Source organism: Girardinichthys multiradiatus, chromosome 4 (assembly GCF_021462225.1).
Source record: "Girardinichthys multiradiatus isolate DD_20200921_A chromosome 4, DD_fGirMul_XY1, whole genome shotgun sequence".
Classification (NCBI taxonomy): Eukaryota; Metazoa; Chordata; class Actinopteri; order Cyprinodontiformes; family Goodeidae; genus Girardinichthys; species Girardinichthys multiradiatus.
In genome coordinates this window covers 15,341,158-15,358,908 of record NC_061797.1, presented here as the reverse complement: position 1 = coordinate 15,358,908, position 17,751 = coordinate 15,341,158, and the positions used below count along the sequence as shown (strand labels likewise).

Below are 17,751 nucleotides of genomic sequence, written 5' to 3'. Positions count from 1 at the left end.
TTACCTCTGTCACTGCAGGGGAGAGGGGGGTGCAGTCTGTGACCCTGCAGCAATGTGGGTCTAATGACAGCTGAGTAATGCTAAATGAAACGGAACAGTCTTCTTCTGCTTTAAAGAGTTGGGGTTTTAATATGCTTCAACTTTGTTAACAGAAAACATCAAAACTGGTAAATGGTTTCTTCTTTCATAGCAGCAAACCTAAAATATATTAAAGCTTTTCTATTTTTTAGAGAGTGACCCTTATTTGTTGTACCCACTGTAACAATGTTAAGAGGGTTTCAGATCTTGTGGGAATTCATTCTGGATGAGTTTGGACATTTCAACCTTTGCCAGGCTGAATTTAACACAAGTAAAATTCTAATGAATCAGAGATTTTATACTTCAACATGAGAGCCAGTTTTGATTAACAATTACATTTTTCTTCTTCAGTGCTCCTCCATGTTGTGTTTTGTATATCAAGTCTCTGCAGAACAGCTTACAGATTATTGGATAGGCCATCTCAAGACACCAGTGATATTATTTAGTCCAACTTTATCTCCTATTAAAAAAATCAATGTTTATTGCTGCTCTCATGGAACAAACTGTGGAAAACTGTAAAAGTAGCAATCCAAGGACTACTTGTTGTTCTTTGGAGTTTGTAAACATCGTCATGTAGAATTCATCATTCTTACCATAACGGTACAGGATTCAATAATTGGCCATCCCTAACTAGCAGATTATTTTGTTGAAAGCAGCAGTGTTTTTGGAAATAAATCTATGCATGTGCGGGACAAAAAGGTGTTTTACATTAAAGAAACGAGAGAACTCAGGTTGTTCTTGTAACAATGAATCAAGCTAAATGGTTGGTTGATGCTTGACAATTTTTATTACAAAATTGTACTTTTTTTTACTAGTTTGATTCCACTAGATGTAGTATGGTGTCAAATGAAATGGTTACAGAAAAGATTTTCAGTAGTGATGTTTAATAATATTGATGATGTACAATAAGTAATAGATTCCCCATTATTATTTACAAGTCCTTCATGAGCAATATCAGAATCAGCTTTATTGCCAAGTTTGTGCATACAAACAAGGAATTTGACTCCGGTACACTTTGCTCTCTGGGATTTTATTTATTTATTTATTTGTTTTAATGTGGGTTCCCGTGTGAATCTCAGAGTGACATTAGTAAGGTGTACAGCATGATACAGAAGAGCTGTGTTTGTGGTAATGCAGCTGTAAACTGCAGCTCAATAGCATGTGTGATTGCCGCTAAGACATCACTTTTCTTTCCATTTTTTTCTTCTTCTTTCTCAGGATCTTCTAAAAATGTTGCATATGGCAAAAAAGATGCAGGAAATATTTCAGACACATGGTCACAATCAGCTCACTTTGATCTGTTGTTTTCATGCAGCTTTCTGTACCCAGTTACTGTATTCATTCAAGCAAATATTCATAAATATTTAGGCAGAGCAACTGACTTCTTCACTGTTTTAAATCCACCGGCTTATACCTTAAAGACTGGGATTGTTTTTTTTTTTTTATTCTTGCGGATTTTAGGTTAATCTAGAAATGGATTCAGTTGGAATCTGCAAGATCATTGCATTGATTTACATTACCGTGACTTTTGCTTTATGCTCAATAAGCAAACACAACAGCCTGATTTTTCTCCTGAACCATGCGCCAGTTTATTCTTGCTTTTCAGCCCTTCTGATGACTGTTGTACTCTGGAGTTGAAAAGGCACCGCTCTATAAAGCATGCAGGGGCGTTTTCAGCCAGCTACTTCTTATTTATCAGCAGTGACACTATCAGCGGCGCCTTGTGAAAAGAAAGTCAGTCATTCAGAACAGTGGGGCCACCTTGGCTGTCAAAGCAGGATTTAGGCTACATTTCCCACGGTTGCCATGACGACTGTGGGAAGTGATTATGGAGAGGGGGTTTCAGAGCAGAGCTGTCACACCAGTGGGTATTACCATGGTGGTTTGCACAGTGATCAACCGAGAATTACAGGCTCACGATCAAACGTTTGTTTTACAATGAACTGCTGTGTTCTGCAATGGCTAAGACGCGGTTTTGTTATTCTGTCTGAATTGTTGGATTAATTTGTCTCTCTTTTTTTTTTCTAGGGCAGAATGTGGTTAAATGGGACAGGAAGGAGTAGACCGTGAAGATTCTCTAACCCTTGTCCCTGACTCCCAACCGTCTGAGAGGGTGTCGGACCTCACTGAGGCAATCCTGGGCCGTTGGCACTAAAATGTCCCTAAGTGGTGGCACTGCAGGCGGGAAAGGTGTGGACTCTAATGCGGTGGACACTTACGACAGCGGGGATGAGTGGGATATCGGTGTTGGAAATCTGATCATTGACCTCGACGCTGATTTAGAGAAGGACAAACTTGAGATGTCTGGCACCAAGGACGGCATGGCAGCACCACCCAGTGCAGTGGCAGCGTTGCCTGACAATATACGGTTCGTTAGCCCGGTCTCTGGTGCTCAAGGCAAGGAGAGCAAATCCAAATACAAGCGCAGTAAGAACTCTAAAGACAATAGCAGCAAAGCTTCTGCAGATGGGGGTAAAAAAGAAGCTACCGGACGGACTCAAGGGGAGCCAACAGGTGGAGCAGCGACCGGAGTAGCTGCCGGCAACAACTCCACCTCCGGGAAGAACATGGAAAAAGGGGGCAAAGCCTCCCGAGGGGTTCTCAGTGGTAAAAAAGACAAGGAAGGGGCCAGTGGGAAAAATAAGAAAGACAAAACAGATGCCGCCCCAGTTGTGGCAGTTGGCGTCTCTGAGAAGGATGTGTCTCAGGCCCAAGTTGCTTTGGGAAATAGTCGTAATGCATCCTTTGAGAACACACAATCGACAGACTTGGCAGATGCTAATCAAATGGGGAATATTGCACTTGAATCTGTTGGGATAGTACCAGCATTGGCCATGAAAACTGAACCAGATGAGGTGGAAAATGTGAACAGTGAATGCAAGACGTTAAAGAAGATAAAAAACGAGAAGGTAGGTTGTTGTTTTTACTTTAGTGTGATGTCAGTTGAATTTGTTTGACGTCCTTCTGTTTTCACTGATCACGTTTGAATAACATTTGACATTATTTCCTACTTTAATTTGGGATGAATTAATATTGGGTTGCTTAATCAGATCGAGGCATTGACACTTTAACCAAAGAAAGAAACGCGATCTTCTGGTTAGTGTTTTTTTTGTTTGTTTGTTTTTTCTTTTTTCTCTAGTGTGTTTTTAGAAGCCTCAGCTGTAGCTCTTTAAAACAGAACTGTCTTTTAATTGATTTCAGTTTAATGCGATCTGAGCCAGAGCTTTGGGCTTCTTGACATTGCACTTTGACAGCCTGTTGCTTTCAGCAGGCATGGAGATGCACCGCATTCCCTAAAGCGATCTGACATGTGATGCATGCAAAGAGGCCCACTGCTGTTTTCTCTTTTATCACCGTCCTATGAATGAGGACACCCTTGACGAATGTGATGCTGTGGCCACAGGAAATGGTCCACACAGTGGAGATGTTTTTTTCCTGACTCGACTACACAAGCTTTATTTGTCTTCCAGGAATGGAAAGTTCCCTTCCCATTTAAAACACTTCTTGTGGCACGTTAAGTAATAGTGCTAATTATCGTCTTTTGTAATTATCTCTAAAGTTGTTATATTCTTCACATTAGCCAGTAAAAAAATAATTGCGGACTGGAGGATAATCGACTCTTGTCGGCCTCAAGCTGTACAAAGCATTACGCCTGTGAAGTGAAGCAAATGTCAAATCGTGTTACACTTTTTTTTTTTTTTTTTTGGGTTGAACAATTTTGAACACTGACATTGTCATACAAGAATAATATAAAGATCTGTGTAGCTATTCACCCACACTTATCTTGTTCACTCAGAGCTGATCTATCACTGTGTCTTTTGTACGCCTCATAGCAGCCTTTTCATGCTCTTGCGGTATAAAAGACAGCAAAGCCGGGAGGTGCCGAGGACTGTTTTTGTCTGTCATCGTGTTCCATTCTTAATCCCACAAGCCCCAGCAATGCCTGGTGGAGCAGTGTGTGTGTATGTGTGTGGAGGGGGAGCTGGTGCTCAGCACGCCTTCCTCGGTTTTCCTGCTGCTATGAAAGTGGGGTGGGGGATGGGCCGCGAGGAAGCTTGTTTGATTCCTTAAATCCAGGACACCCAGCCATGAACAGAAGCTGTAGAGCGTCCTGCGGCTGGACAACTATGAAAGGAATTTTACGGAAGTCACTGTAATCATAATGTATTTAGAATAAAAGGGCTTATTAGGGAGAATCACAAGAACCAACAGGCAGCAATGAATAAAAGACACAGGTCATAACTGCCTTAGGCCTGCAAGCTGCTGAAATGTAACCTTGAAAGCATGATGGTGGCAGTAGGTTTGTGGCCGGTGGGGTGTGATTCTAAAGCAGCATTAATCAATATTGGCTTAACAAGCCTTTTATTTAGTCAGGTAAGCGCAGCTAATGGAGGAACCATGCACAAAATAAGCATTTAGTTCTTGTTAGTCAGTTTGTTTTGCTTTATAATACCTGCTTCATTATCAGAGGAACTTGTCATCCCATAATAGAAAAAGCAAGGTCAAGTGCAGCGCGAAGGATGCATTTAGATTGATAATAGTTTTAGACTTTACACTTTCAAATAAACGTTGCCCTGCAAGTTTAAAAACGTCAAGCATATTTTTCGTTATAAAGTATTGTCTTCTTTAGGTAAATGTGGCTAAAAAGACAAGAATTGTGAGGATGAGTATTTTAAGCACAAATTGTAGTTAAATTAGCATGTTTTTATTTGAGTATTTGCAGATTTTGGGAAACAACTTGATACTTTCCCACCAGTTTATGTACCAATTTCTTTCTTCCTTTCTCATCTGTGTTTCCATCACTCCGTGACCTTTAGCATACAAGTTGGCCCATCGATTACAGGCCCGGTTTGTTTCACAGCAATCCAGTTGGTATTACGGAATCAAAAAGCTGTGGCTTTCAACTTTCAGCATTCATCTGAGCAGTGCGTGAGATGAGTGGGGGATTTTGCAAGGGGCTGTCGTGATCCTCACGCAGGCTTTTTTAAATCCATTCACTGCTTCAAATACAAGCACAGTTGTTGAGCACCATTCTTAACATGTTATCTGCATCAGATTTCACTGAGTAGCAAATTTCTCAGGTCAGGCTGACTCTGGAAGGTCGAGAGGGGCATGTGCTGTCACTACACACCACGGTCTGCTGCGGCTTTTGCATTTATATCATTTTACTTATGTCAGTCTTGTTCCGCAGTCCAGTATTTCCCCTTACAGTTAATAGTGATTACAGGTCTCCCAACTACCTCCTGAGGTGGATCAGGGATGTAGTATTGGGGGAGTGACTTCAACCCCAGTTCAGTGACCAATAATATCAATAGATCTTGATGTATTAAGAAAAATGCAAATGACTGAACCCAAGGATGATCTAAAATGGGCTCAAATTTATAATTTTAGTTTTCATAATATTCACAAATTTAAAATGCCTTGTCAATGTTTATTTATTGATACAGGTAATCTTTCTAGCTATTTTTTCTTATTAGCAATTATCAAGGTCAAAGAAACGTTAAACGCTTTCAAAATAAGACCTAGGTGTGTTCTTTACCTTGGTAAGGCCCTGTACTGAATGGCGCTCAAAGTGAACCCACTGTTATAAAGCCTCTGAGGTGGCAAGTAGGTGTGAAGTAGGTGGGTGGCCAACTCGAATTGTGATGCAAACAACCAGGAGACCCTGTCAGAGGGGACATGTTTTAGCAGTTTTATTCTAAAAGTATGACCTAAAAGACCTTTGGGCAGGATGTAAATCAGCACTGGTGATAAGATTTCACTGAGTTAATGGTTGAACTGCCAGTGCCTCCAAAAAGTGAAATTTCTGTTAGTCAAACTATTTCTTTTTTATGTGATCAGTTTTCCCTCTGATGGTGATGCATGAAGGAAAACAAATATTTAAACCATAATCGCATCACAGCCTTGAGCTAAACAAATCTCGACAATTCATTTTTAGAAAACTTATTTAACTTCTTAAATCTTTGCATGCTTCCCTCTGTCTGCAGGTAATGAAAACGTTCCTGCATAGAGAAGCATTTTGTAACTGTGTGCATACAGTTTATTACCGTACCTTCACATTATTCAGTGCCAGTGGGTAAATACATTAAATAAATTAATACATTTCAAAACTATGGAACTGGCGTTTAGAAGAATTAGAAATGACAAAGAAAAATCATTAAGGGCCATTACTGTTCGCATGTGGATCACCGTATCCAACTTCATGACTCATTTCATGTTACATGTGTTTTTTGGTGTGAAGTTTGTATTTGGCTCAGCTGTACAATACATGCTTGATGTGTGTTGTGTAAAATGTGCTCAGTTGAAATAAAGGAGGATTAGGGTGTTAGAAAACAGTTTCAGAGTGAGTTCATTTAAAGGAACTGGTGTTGCATAATCCATCTACTAATCAGTATGTGTCTCTTCAGTAATCTTGTTCTCTGTGGTGCTGGTGTAATAGTCGTGGCTATGTTTTCAATGTCCTAAGTTAAAGCTCCCCTAAGCTTTTGCTCTCAGATGCTGAATAAATCATCTTTACTTCCTTCATACAAGTGCTAACCATCTCGTGAGTGTGTCTCACTCTCCCAACTCTCATTATACAAATCTAGAGGAGTGAGGCATTGTCAGCTTCCTCAATGTGCCACTAGCTTTGATAAATGGAGCAGCTCTCATGGAAAATTACCTTGGCAGTGTTACTTTCAAATGGGGGAAAGGCTACTCTTAAATGAAAGAACTCTGCCGCCGCTCTGCATTGCTGCTGATGTCCAGCTCTGGGGTGGAGGGATCTCATGGGAGCTAGCTTGAGCTCTTTCTCTTTAGCTGTGCCTAACAGACTATTGCTGTGTTGCTGCAGCTCATTCTTTTAAGTAGTGCCAAGGATGGTAAAACCTATGAAACAGAGGACAGACTGACTACATTGGGGGTGCAAACTACAGCTAGCTCAATACAAAGTGAGGCTTTTAGCATATCTGTGTGTACTTGTTAAGCAACTTTTAATCGTCACACCCTGAGTGTCTTTATTTTTTTCACAGCCAGAAATGTATCCAAACTTGTTTTTTTTGTAAAGGGAAAATCTGGTAGCCTTTTTTTCAGCCAGCTGGCCACCAGTGTGCATCAACAAAGTACTGTATGCTCCATTAATCTATAGAAAACTCTGGTTAGGCCAGCACTTTAAAAACCATAGAAATTGTGTGACTGAAGGTTTTAGTGGTGTTGAAATCTCTCCTTTTTAAAACCGTAGCATATTTTGATACAACATCAGAGAAAAATGTAAAAGGTTGCAATGACTTTGCTATATAGTCAATCAATGGTCACTTAAAAAAAACCTGATTCTTAGCTAGCCCGTAGAGAACCTGCTAAAAACTGAGTCCTGAGCAACGATGTAAAGGGTGCACTGATTGTAGTTTTTTGGCCAATCCACGATCTTTAAAAAACTTGACCTGCCGATTCAGATATTGGTGGATAGCTATTTATTTTTTTTATTACTGACACTGTCAAATGTTATAAGGTCAGGAAACAACCTCAATGTTCCAATCTTATCTCATTGAAAAAACAGTGAACAATACCCGTTAAACAATACAGACTTGTTTTAACTGCACGTGCAGACATGACCGAATGGGCGGTTCTCTTAGTCAGCCATCTCTCACAGCAGAGCAAAAGAAGACCGTGGCTGATATTTCAGACCTTTACACAGGTAGATAAAATCTGTGGATAAGATCGGTTTCACATGTAGGTATCAGCCAATCACCCAAAATCAAGGAAATCTGGGCCAAACAAATGGCCGGCCGGCACACCTATTTAAAACTGCTTTGATCAAATAGAACATACGATGGTTTATGAACCTTCTATCTGTATTTTAGATTCAAACATTACAAAAATGGTATTGAAAAGAGCTGTGGTTAACATCAGTGCTGTTGTCATGGTATATGTCCTTAGTCAGACACCCTGGATAGGTCTACGCTCTGTCACACGGCCAACACAAATATACACAGAACAAAAAATCATTTACTAACTCACAGTTAAGGGCAGTTTTGGGTCAGTTAACTTAATGTGCATACGTTTGCATGCATGAGGACAACATGCTATCTTCGACAGAAAGGTCCAAACCGGTTTTTGAACCCTTATCTTCTTGCTCTGAGGAAACAGTGTTCCCAACCACTCTCCTGTGCAATTCTACTCCAAAATGCACTACATTGTGATATCTTCTGCCAAAGCTGATACAATGGCAGGGTTTAGCTAACCTTTATGTGACAACTTGATTTCCTATTCACAGATTTAAAAAAGAGCCATTGCTTGAAACTTTCACTCAAAGCACTGCACTATGGAACCTAAACCCCTCCCCACCCCCTTCAGGACCTGTAAAACCTTTTACACAAATCTATGACATTGTTCTTTTCAAGTGCAGCTCTTACAGATTATCAATAATGGGAGACACATTTCATCTGTCCCTCCACATAGCTGTGATTGAACATTTGCATTTTTGTGTCACAGTATGTTTGGGATCACTTATTTAAAACTGTTTTAAACCCAACATGCTCGTATAACAGGCATTTGAGGCCACAGAACGGTTGATATGTGGTCTTGTCCTGAGTTGTCTCTGCTCTGGCTCATTGCTGATGTGATTCCTGCATTGTTGCCTGTTGGAAGAATTTGCCCTCAGGGAGTCGCTCGCTGCTGCATGTGAAAAATGTTTGACTATAATCATTTTTACACAACTACTACGAGTCGCCTTCACAACGATGTGAATTGCTCTGGGCTTGTAAGCAAAACAAAATTAGATGTTATGAATATAAAAAAAAACAATGAAGTTCATAAATGACCTTTATGGTTCTGGTTTATACAAGGCATTTTTGCCTCTTCTAGATTTAACAAATTGCTTTATAATTAGTTTTTCACTCACATGTCAGATGTTAAAGTATTTCCACAAAGTGAGATTGACTTTGAAGTGAAGGTGTTGGTGATAATTGCGGCACTATGATTCAATAATGGCTTTGTCTTTACGTTGCTCCTGGAAACACTCCTTTTGGCAGCACAGTATGGAGCATACCACACATACCACACAACCTCTAGGTTCTCAGTGCCCCTATTCCTCGCCGACATGCCAGTGAAAATCCTAACTGCCTGTTAGAATCTGTCTCAATCAAAATGGCTTATAGCGCACGGTGGGATACATGAAAGTACATTTTCCTTTAAATGTCACAAATTCAATTCAATTCAGTTTATTTATATAGCGCCAATTCACAACACATGTCGTCTCAAGGCACTTCACAACAGTCAGGTACATACATTCCAATTAATCCTAACAATTGAACAGTGCAGTCGGATTCAGTTATTTATTCAAATTGGATAAAAAGTTTTTCTATCTAAGGAAACCCAGCAGATTGCATCCAGTCAGTGACTTGCAGCATTCCCTCCTCCTGGATGAGCATGTAGAGACAGTGGACAGTCACTGGCAAATCTTTAGCAGTTCTATACATTGATGAAGAGATTACAGGTGCTCAGGTGCCATTTTGTTCAATTCAATGCAGTTTATTTATTAAGCACCAATTCACAACACACGATGTCTCAAGACACTTTATAAAGTTAATTCAGTCAAATAATACAGATTCCAAGTCAAATACATACATTCCAATTCACCCTAGTTATCAAACAATGCAGTAAAATTCAGTTTATCATTGAAATTGGTTAAAATGTTTTCTATTTAAACTAACCCAGCAGATTGGATAGAGACTTGGAGCATCCACTCCTCCTGGACGAGCATGTAACAATAGTAAATAGTCGCTTGCATTGTGTCGTTGACTGTGCAGCAATCCCTCATACTGAGCATGCATGTAGCAACAGTGGAAAGGAAAACTCCCTTTTAACAGAAAAAACCTCCAGCAGAACCAGGCTCGGTGGGAGCAACCATCTGCCACGACCGACTAGGAGTTTGAGAGAACAGAGAAGAGACATAAAAAGAAATCCAGGAAAACTTTCTATGGGACAGAAAAGTAAAACATTGATAGTAGCTCCTTTAGTGGCTTCATCTAGGAGAGAAAGACAGCTAAGCAGATAAACTCTGAGCCAGTTTTTAAGTCTAGACTATGAAAGAGGGCACAGGGGTTGGACAATGAAACTGAAACACCTGTCATTTTAGTGTGGGAGGTTTCATGACTAAATTGGACCAGCCTGGTAGCCAGTCTTCATTGATTGCACATTGCACCAGTAAGAGCAGAGTGTGAAGGTTCAATTAGCAGGGTAAGTTTTGCTCAAAATATTGAAATGCACACAACATTATGGGTGACATACCAGAGTTCAAAAGAGGACAAATTGTTGGTGCACGTCTTGCTGGCACATCTGTGAGAAGGCAGCAAGTCTTTGTGATGTATCAAGAGCCACGGTATCCAGGGTAATGTCAGCATACCACCAAGAAGGACGAACCACATCCAACAGGATTAACTGTGGACGCAAGAGGAAGCTGTCTGAAAGGGATGTTCGGGTGCTAACCCGGATTGTATCCAAAAAACATAAAACCACGGCTGCCCAAATCACGGCAGAATTAAATGTGCACCTCAACTCTCCTGTTTCCACCAGAACTGTCCGTCTGGAGCTCCACAGGGTCAATATACACGGCCGGGCTGCTATAGCCAAACCTTTGGTCACTCATGCCAATGCCAAATGTCGGTTTCAATGGTGCAGGAGCGCAAATCTTGGGCTGTGGACAATGTGAAACATGTATTGTTCTCTGATGAGTCCACCTTTACTGTTTTCCCCACATCTGGGAGAGTTACGGTGTGGAGAAGCCCCAAAGAAGCGTACCACCCAGACTGTTGCATGCCCAGAGTGAAGCATGGGGGTGGATCAGTGATGGTTTGGGCTGCCATATCATGGCATTCCCTTGGCCCAATACTTGCGCTAGATGAGCGTGTCACTGCCAAGGACTACCGAACCATTCTTGAGGACCATGTGCATCCAATGGTTCAAACATTATATCCTGAAGGCGGTGCCGTGTATCAGGATGACAATGCATCAATACACACAGCAAGACTGGTGAAAGATTGGTTTGATGAACATTAAAGTGAAGTTGAACATCTCCCATGGCCTGCACAGTCACCAGATCTAAATATTATTGAGCCACTTTGGGGTGTTTTGGAGGAGCGAGTCAGGAAATGTTTTCCTCCACCAGTATCACGTAGTGACCTGGCCACTATCCTGCAAGAAGAATGGCTTAAAATCCCTCTGACCACTGTGCAGGACTTGTATATGTCATTCCCAAGATGAATTGACGCTGTATTGGCTGCAAAAGGAGGCCCTACACCATACTAATAAATTATTGTGGTCTAAAACCAGGTGTTTCAGTTTCATTGTCCAACCCCTGTAGTTACTCATAGTAAAAGCTCAGCCAGTAGCTATGTCTAGGAGAGAGACCGCATTAAACACCAAAAGACCGGGCCAGGCGGCGCTGGTGGTGTAGGGGCGAAAGCGCGCGACCATATACAGAGGCTACAGTCCTCGAATGGCGGCTGTCCCGGGTTCGAGTCCCGGACCCAACGACATTTACGAATGTCTCCCCCTCTCTCTACCCCTCTTTCCTGTCTACATATTGTCAAAAAATAGAAAAATAAAGGCCACTAGTGCCGAAAAAAAAAAAAAAAAAGACCAGGCCAAGTGGATCATCTGTAGAAGGAGAACATAAAGTTGTTGGCAGCAGCAGCTGAGGCTTTGCGCCCCTTTAGGAAGGTGTCACAGCTAAACACAGAGCCAGGCCAGATGTAGCTTCTAGGAAGAGAAAGAAACAGGGAGAACATAAAGTTAAAAGCTGCAAATAATTCAAAATTGGAGAGTAGTAGGAGAATGTAACAGAGTGAGGGAAATGGTCATATATCCTCCAGCAGCTCTTGGGGATAGCTCTGTTGGAACGTGTTTTATTTACCCTTAAAATTCTAACCTTGTTGTCAAACATGATTATAAGAAAAACTGATGTGTCAAACTTTTTGCTGGTGATTATGCAGCTTAAATTCTAAATGTTTGCCTCCTATGGTTACATAAAACTGCCACCAAATTTCCATATTTCACATTTATTCTCAGTCCTTGGATCCAAATCTCAGAATGCCCACATTTATGTTGTGGTGGAATATTTAGTTTTTATTACACTATTGTGAATACACTCATTAAGGCATCACATTTCTGTCACTAACAAGTATCTCTAGCCTGTATTTTAAAATGTTTTTGTTAAACCTTATTTTATTGAAATGCAATATTAAATTTGGAAACAGTTAAGTTTGTCTTTGCTGTGGAGAGTCCTCATCAACATTAATTACAGGAGTGTTTAAAGAATTGCAACTGAATAACTCACAATTATCTAACATTATTCAGCCATACAAGGACACAGAGTGGGATACTGAATTAGAAGAATACAGTTGTCGGCAGTGTTTATAGTTCTCTTGCTCAGGAAATGATTCATTTTATTTGGAAATATTTGATGGCAGAACCACATCATTTCAGTGTTCAGCAGTTACTTTTATTGCCAAGAAGGTTCAGCTTGGTGTGTGCATTACAACTTGAAGGTTTTTGGGGTTTATCACTTTTCATATTGACTTTAAAGTAAATTAGATTTACCGCAAGTGCAGCCTGAAATCATGAAACTTTCAAAGTGATGTGGTTGGAAAACATTTGACTCAAAGTAGTTTATAGATCAGCTTCTGCAACAAGAGCTTCACTGGCAGTTTCTGAAAACCTTTTGCTGTTTTCAGATTTCTTTTTACTGATTGCTCGTTCATGGCTGACCTATACTAAAGAGGTTTTGGGCCAAGGTAAACCACATTTCCCCCTTTTTGATGTTCAGTGGAGAGACCTGATGAAAGACTGTTGTCTGCACTGATCTTCAGAGCAATTGTCTTCCAATTAGACATTTATAGATCAAGTCTTAACCTACTCAATCTCCCTGTAAACATGCAAATCTGCATCGCTATTATAAAGTAATGAAGACATTTTGGAGTTCAAATCTGAACACTCAAGTAAAAGGATTTCTCTGCTGTTGCAACAGAGCGGTAAATAGAACATTAGAAAAGACAAGCTGACAGAAAAAAAACAACTCATAAAAAAATTTTTTTTTTTTTTTTTTGCTGTGTGGATTGCATTTTCCTCACCACTGACTTTAACTAACACTTTGCGTTTATTGTTTCACACTGGAACGTAGTGCTAATGAGTTGTCATATAGTAACCTCACAGTTCACAGCTGCTTATCCATGAGATGAGTGAGGTGGTACTTAGCTATCGCAGAGGAGTTTTTCAGTTTGTGATTCACCTAATGCTCATTTGGAAGACATTTGCCTGTTTTTGTGTTATTTAATAGTTGATGCAAAATGTGGGGTTTAAGGTGACCTAAAGCCCCTCAGCTGTTGTGAGAGATGGGGACAGAGTAGTAAAGTGGGTGTGAAGTGAGGGCTCCATTATAACCAGCAGGGCTGCTGTTGGTCGCGGGTTCCCTGATGCCAGGTTCTCTTGTATATTTTTATCTCAACTGAATTTTCTGACTATTTGACTGCAAAGTAAAAAAAAAAAAAATTAAAAACCCTAATAAACAAGTGCAAAATGACATAACTGTAGGATTGTTTAGACCTTTTATCATTTCAAAACTGCTGATTGTATCTCATGTTACAAAAGTAAAAGACCTTTGTAACATGATGAGTTTTGAACTATTTATTTGAATCATTTACAAAGTGGGTTTAAGAGAACCTCTGCCATGGTTAGTGACATGTTTGAAAAAGATGAAGGTTCTTGTTGTTTCTAGTTCACAATCGATCAAAGAAAACATTTTTGTTTTTCAATGCTGAAAAAGTTTAATGTCTTTGCAGGTGCATGGCATGAGGTCTTTCCATATTAAATTGACATACTACATTTTCGTCATCAGTAAAGTTTGTTTTGTCAAGCACTATCTAGTTAGTGTGAACATGTTTCTTTTGTCTGGTAATGTTTTGTGAGTATTATTTTAAGACCTATCTTAACACCCTGTATCCTATGTTTGAGACTCTGTAAAATAAAAAATGAAGTAGTTGTACTACTACTAGAAGTACTTCTGTTGGACTGGCCAGCATCACTCCAAGCCACAAAACACTGAAGAAACCTCAACTTCTCTATGGCAAGCGAGTCAACATTTTGGATACAGATTTGTAAGCTCTGAGAGAATATTGCTGTTATCTGCTAATGGTGCTTTTTTTCCCCTTTGCATTTGTTCTTTGCTGGCTGCAAAACAAATTGTCCCTTGGGGACTATAAAGTTTATTTTGATCTTGAAGATGGCAGCTGCTTCGAAGCTTTTTTTTTATTTTTTTGTTGCCGTTATGCTAAAGGGCCATTTCATTGTTTTTTTTTAACCCCGCAGGACTGTATTTAATCGCCTGTAATTCAAAATCTAAAATACCAGACTGGTTCCAATTTGAACTGAACAGTGATGCTTTTGAAAGATTTCTTCCACCTTGGAGTTAGATGAGCCTGATAATCTCAATATATTGACTATGCTGGGCTGAAATATTCTACACTAATTACAGATTGTTTAAAACAGTTGCTGATTGTATCAAATCATTATTATTTTTGTAAAAACGAGAAAATGGGATTTCTCCTAGTATATTGCTAAAAATCTTGCCTTGTTCTTCTTGCATCCAGCATCGTTATCATCTCGTGAGCTGGATGTATTTTTATACCCCTTGTTTATTGGGAATGCTACAAATGGCCTGGCTTACAACTGCCATCATCTGTAATAATAAAGTAATACTGACCTAATAAACACTCACCTGCTGTTTTTATCTGTAGCTCTTTGCCTCTGCAAGGAGAGTTGAGAACAAAGCAAAGATTTTATTTCCTTTGAGAAATAATATGTTAGACATAGTTGCTGTTATTGTTATGCTCATGGTTGGTAAGCATTACCTGGAACAGCATGACACTCATTTTTACAAGGAATGTACTGTGTGTACTCTTGGGTGTAATTTAGATACCTTGATAGTATGATAACTTAATGAGTAAACACAAGAGCATGTGTTTATCACTGGCTGATTGAAGGAGTTTTGTGTATTATCACCACAAATCAGAGGGTGCTATGTTAATATTAGAAAGAATTTTCAATTCTGTTTTGATCATTTCCAACCCGATTTAGCTACTTTTGTGTGGATAATAAATTATATTCAGTGTAAAAATTATTATACTTGTTTATTGAAACATATTTATGGTTCTTGCACATGTGTGGATGATATGACGGAAAGATTCATTTTGTTTTTGCCAGCTTTGACTCGCACCTTTAGGTAGTTTGTTTTCATGGTGGTTCTTAAATGAAAACTAGCTCTTTCATCAGTTTTGTATTTGTCATGTGTGCAGAGCTGAAGCTTCTTTCAGAAATAACCACAGAGCACAATCAGAAATTTGTTGGTCCGCTTCGGCAGGAAAAAAATCATCACAGATCTGTCAAACAAAGCCGACCACCCCTTTGTCTTTCCCTCCCAGTCTTTCTCTCAGCTTCGGTTTCCAGGGGGTGTGCTGTGCTGCGTCTAGATCCGCTTGCTAGCAGAGAGGCATGTGCAGGGGACGGGTGGGTGTGGGGAAGCTAAGGCTTGTTCGACTAATTCAGCTCATGAAAGACTTATACAGCCAGAGCAGCTGTCTGCCATTGTCAGCCTGCAAATTTCCAACGTGCTTCATTTCGCCTCTTAATGCGTGAGTAGCCGGAGAGCCTGGGAGTAGAGAACGGAGAGATAACACAGCAAAATAAAGGAGGAAAAAAACGAGAAAGAAAAAAGGAGAGCAAATATCCGAGCTTGGGCAACACTGAGGGAATTTACACTTAGTTTTGTTTTTCTGTTTAAATTTGTGGTGGCGGTGTGGTTGGACCATCTTCTAATAATAATAATAATAATAATCCTATTAAGACTCAGGGTGTTGAATGTGGAGAGATAAAGAATCCAGTGTTGTGGTGAGGAGGGAGAGAGGGCATATGAGGGGTAAAATGAGGGGGAGGGGGTTATAGAACTGCTGAGATTGGGAGAGGAGGGAAGGAGGGTGAGCAATGTTATGAATGGATAGAGTCTTTAACCCCACAACACACTGAATAGTTGGTCACAGGCCGCTGTGGCTGTGTGTGGAATGAGAGGAGCTGGCTGAGAGCTCTCGGATTCCTGAATCCTTGAGGCATGTGGTCTGATTAGCAGAACAAAACCCACACAGTGGGGAGGAGCAGACGTGGCTGCCCCCACCCCCCTCCTTCAACTGGAATTTTCTTCCAGCATGGAAAGAAGTGGCTCAAACTTTGCACTGACTTGCTACAGTTGTAAAACAGTCTGCAGACTGTTTGGGGATTTCTCACTTTTTTCTGAAGGTTTTGTCTCAGCAGTGGCACCATTGTTTGACCATGCAATGAGAAATTTGTATCGTGGTGCCTAGAGTTACAGAGTAAAAAATATTTATCAGTAGCAACAAACTGAGATCGTTGTAATCTAACAATCCTTGCTTGTCGTGTTTAGTTGAACAAAGAGGAAGTTAACACCAAGGCATTGTTTGAAGAAGAGTAATATAGATAGCATTACTTACTTGTTGCCATCCCTCTAAACGGATGGTACTCCCCTAAAGGGATTGTTTGCAGCCTTTTTGTTCAGGGAAACAACTTTAGGGACTCACTCATGTTTCTGATGTGAAGTTTTTTTCATACCTTTGTTTGCTTTCTGTGGGAAGAACGTTGAGATTTGAATTTTTTAAAGAAGACCTGAAAGAATATTTAGGTTTAATTGTATTTATGGAGGGGCACTTAAGCCATAAGTATACTTTAAAAGTCATTTAGAGTTTTTTTGTTGTTTTTTTTCTGATTGCTGAAAAGTGTGAGCCCCCCTCCCCCATGCACACACCGTGTGCAGGCACATAGACAAAGAGTGACGACCATTAACCATTTTATATTAGGTGATTTTCCATCATGGATGCATGACACTTGAAATGAGATCCTACCATACATTGACTATTGATTATGATATTACACACCAGGCATGTTTACATGAAGTTTTCGGAATCTGATCGGAATATAAATGCGGCATGTAAATGCACCAATCAGAGTATTCTGATCTGATGCGGCTCAATGGGAATGAAATTGTATTCCGAATGAGAAGGGTTGGTTATGCCGTATGTCATCCTGAACCGCGTGCATGTAAACGCTTCTTGGATCATGTCCACATTTATACCTTTTAGTAATATTTGCACGATATGCAAGAATGACATCGGTATCGGCTGATGTTAGTCATCAGGCAAAAAAAGCAGGATTTGTTTTGTTTGGTATGTGTTGTAGTCAGTTAGCGGTTACGCCTCAAAACATCATGGCAGTTTACCAAAAATCTGATGCAGATTACTGTACCTGAGTGTTGGGATGTTCAGGTGTGGATACCAGCAGTCTCCTCACACAAAGCAAGTGTTCATGTTTGTGTTTGGGTCTGCAGGCTTCTTTGTGTTTCATGTCCTTGATGTACGTTGTCATCGGGCTTGTATTGTTGCTGTACACAGTTGAATTGAGGAAGAACATTGAAAAAGTATGCTTTTGAAAGGCATGCCAATTCTCTCTCTATTTCCTTTGCAAGTTTAGACTCACTACACAGATGAGTGGTTTCATTGTACAGTGCAATAAATCATCTCCCACTGTGTGCTTCACTGTTTTCACCTTAAAGATATATCCCTCCCTGTTTGGAACACA

General features: G+C 40.1%; 1 protein-coding gene across 3 annotated transcripts in view; it reads left to right on the top strand.

Moving 5' to 3' along the window:
- Nucleotides 1-17,751, top strand: part of znf609b (zinc finger protein 609b) — a 112,778-nt gene that overhangs the window by 28,433 nt on the left and 66,594 nt on the right. For all 3 annotated transcript variants that reach the window (XM_047362754.1, XM_047362753.1, XM_047362755.1), the window contains exon 2: nt 2,107-2,987. In XM_047362754.1, the coding sequence (XP_047218710.1) occupies nt 2,235-2,987 (753 nt within the window). In that variant the 5' untranslated portion in view covers nt 2,107-2,234. The remainder of the gene's footprint in view (nt 1-2,106; nt 2,988-17,751) is intronic.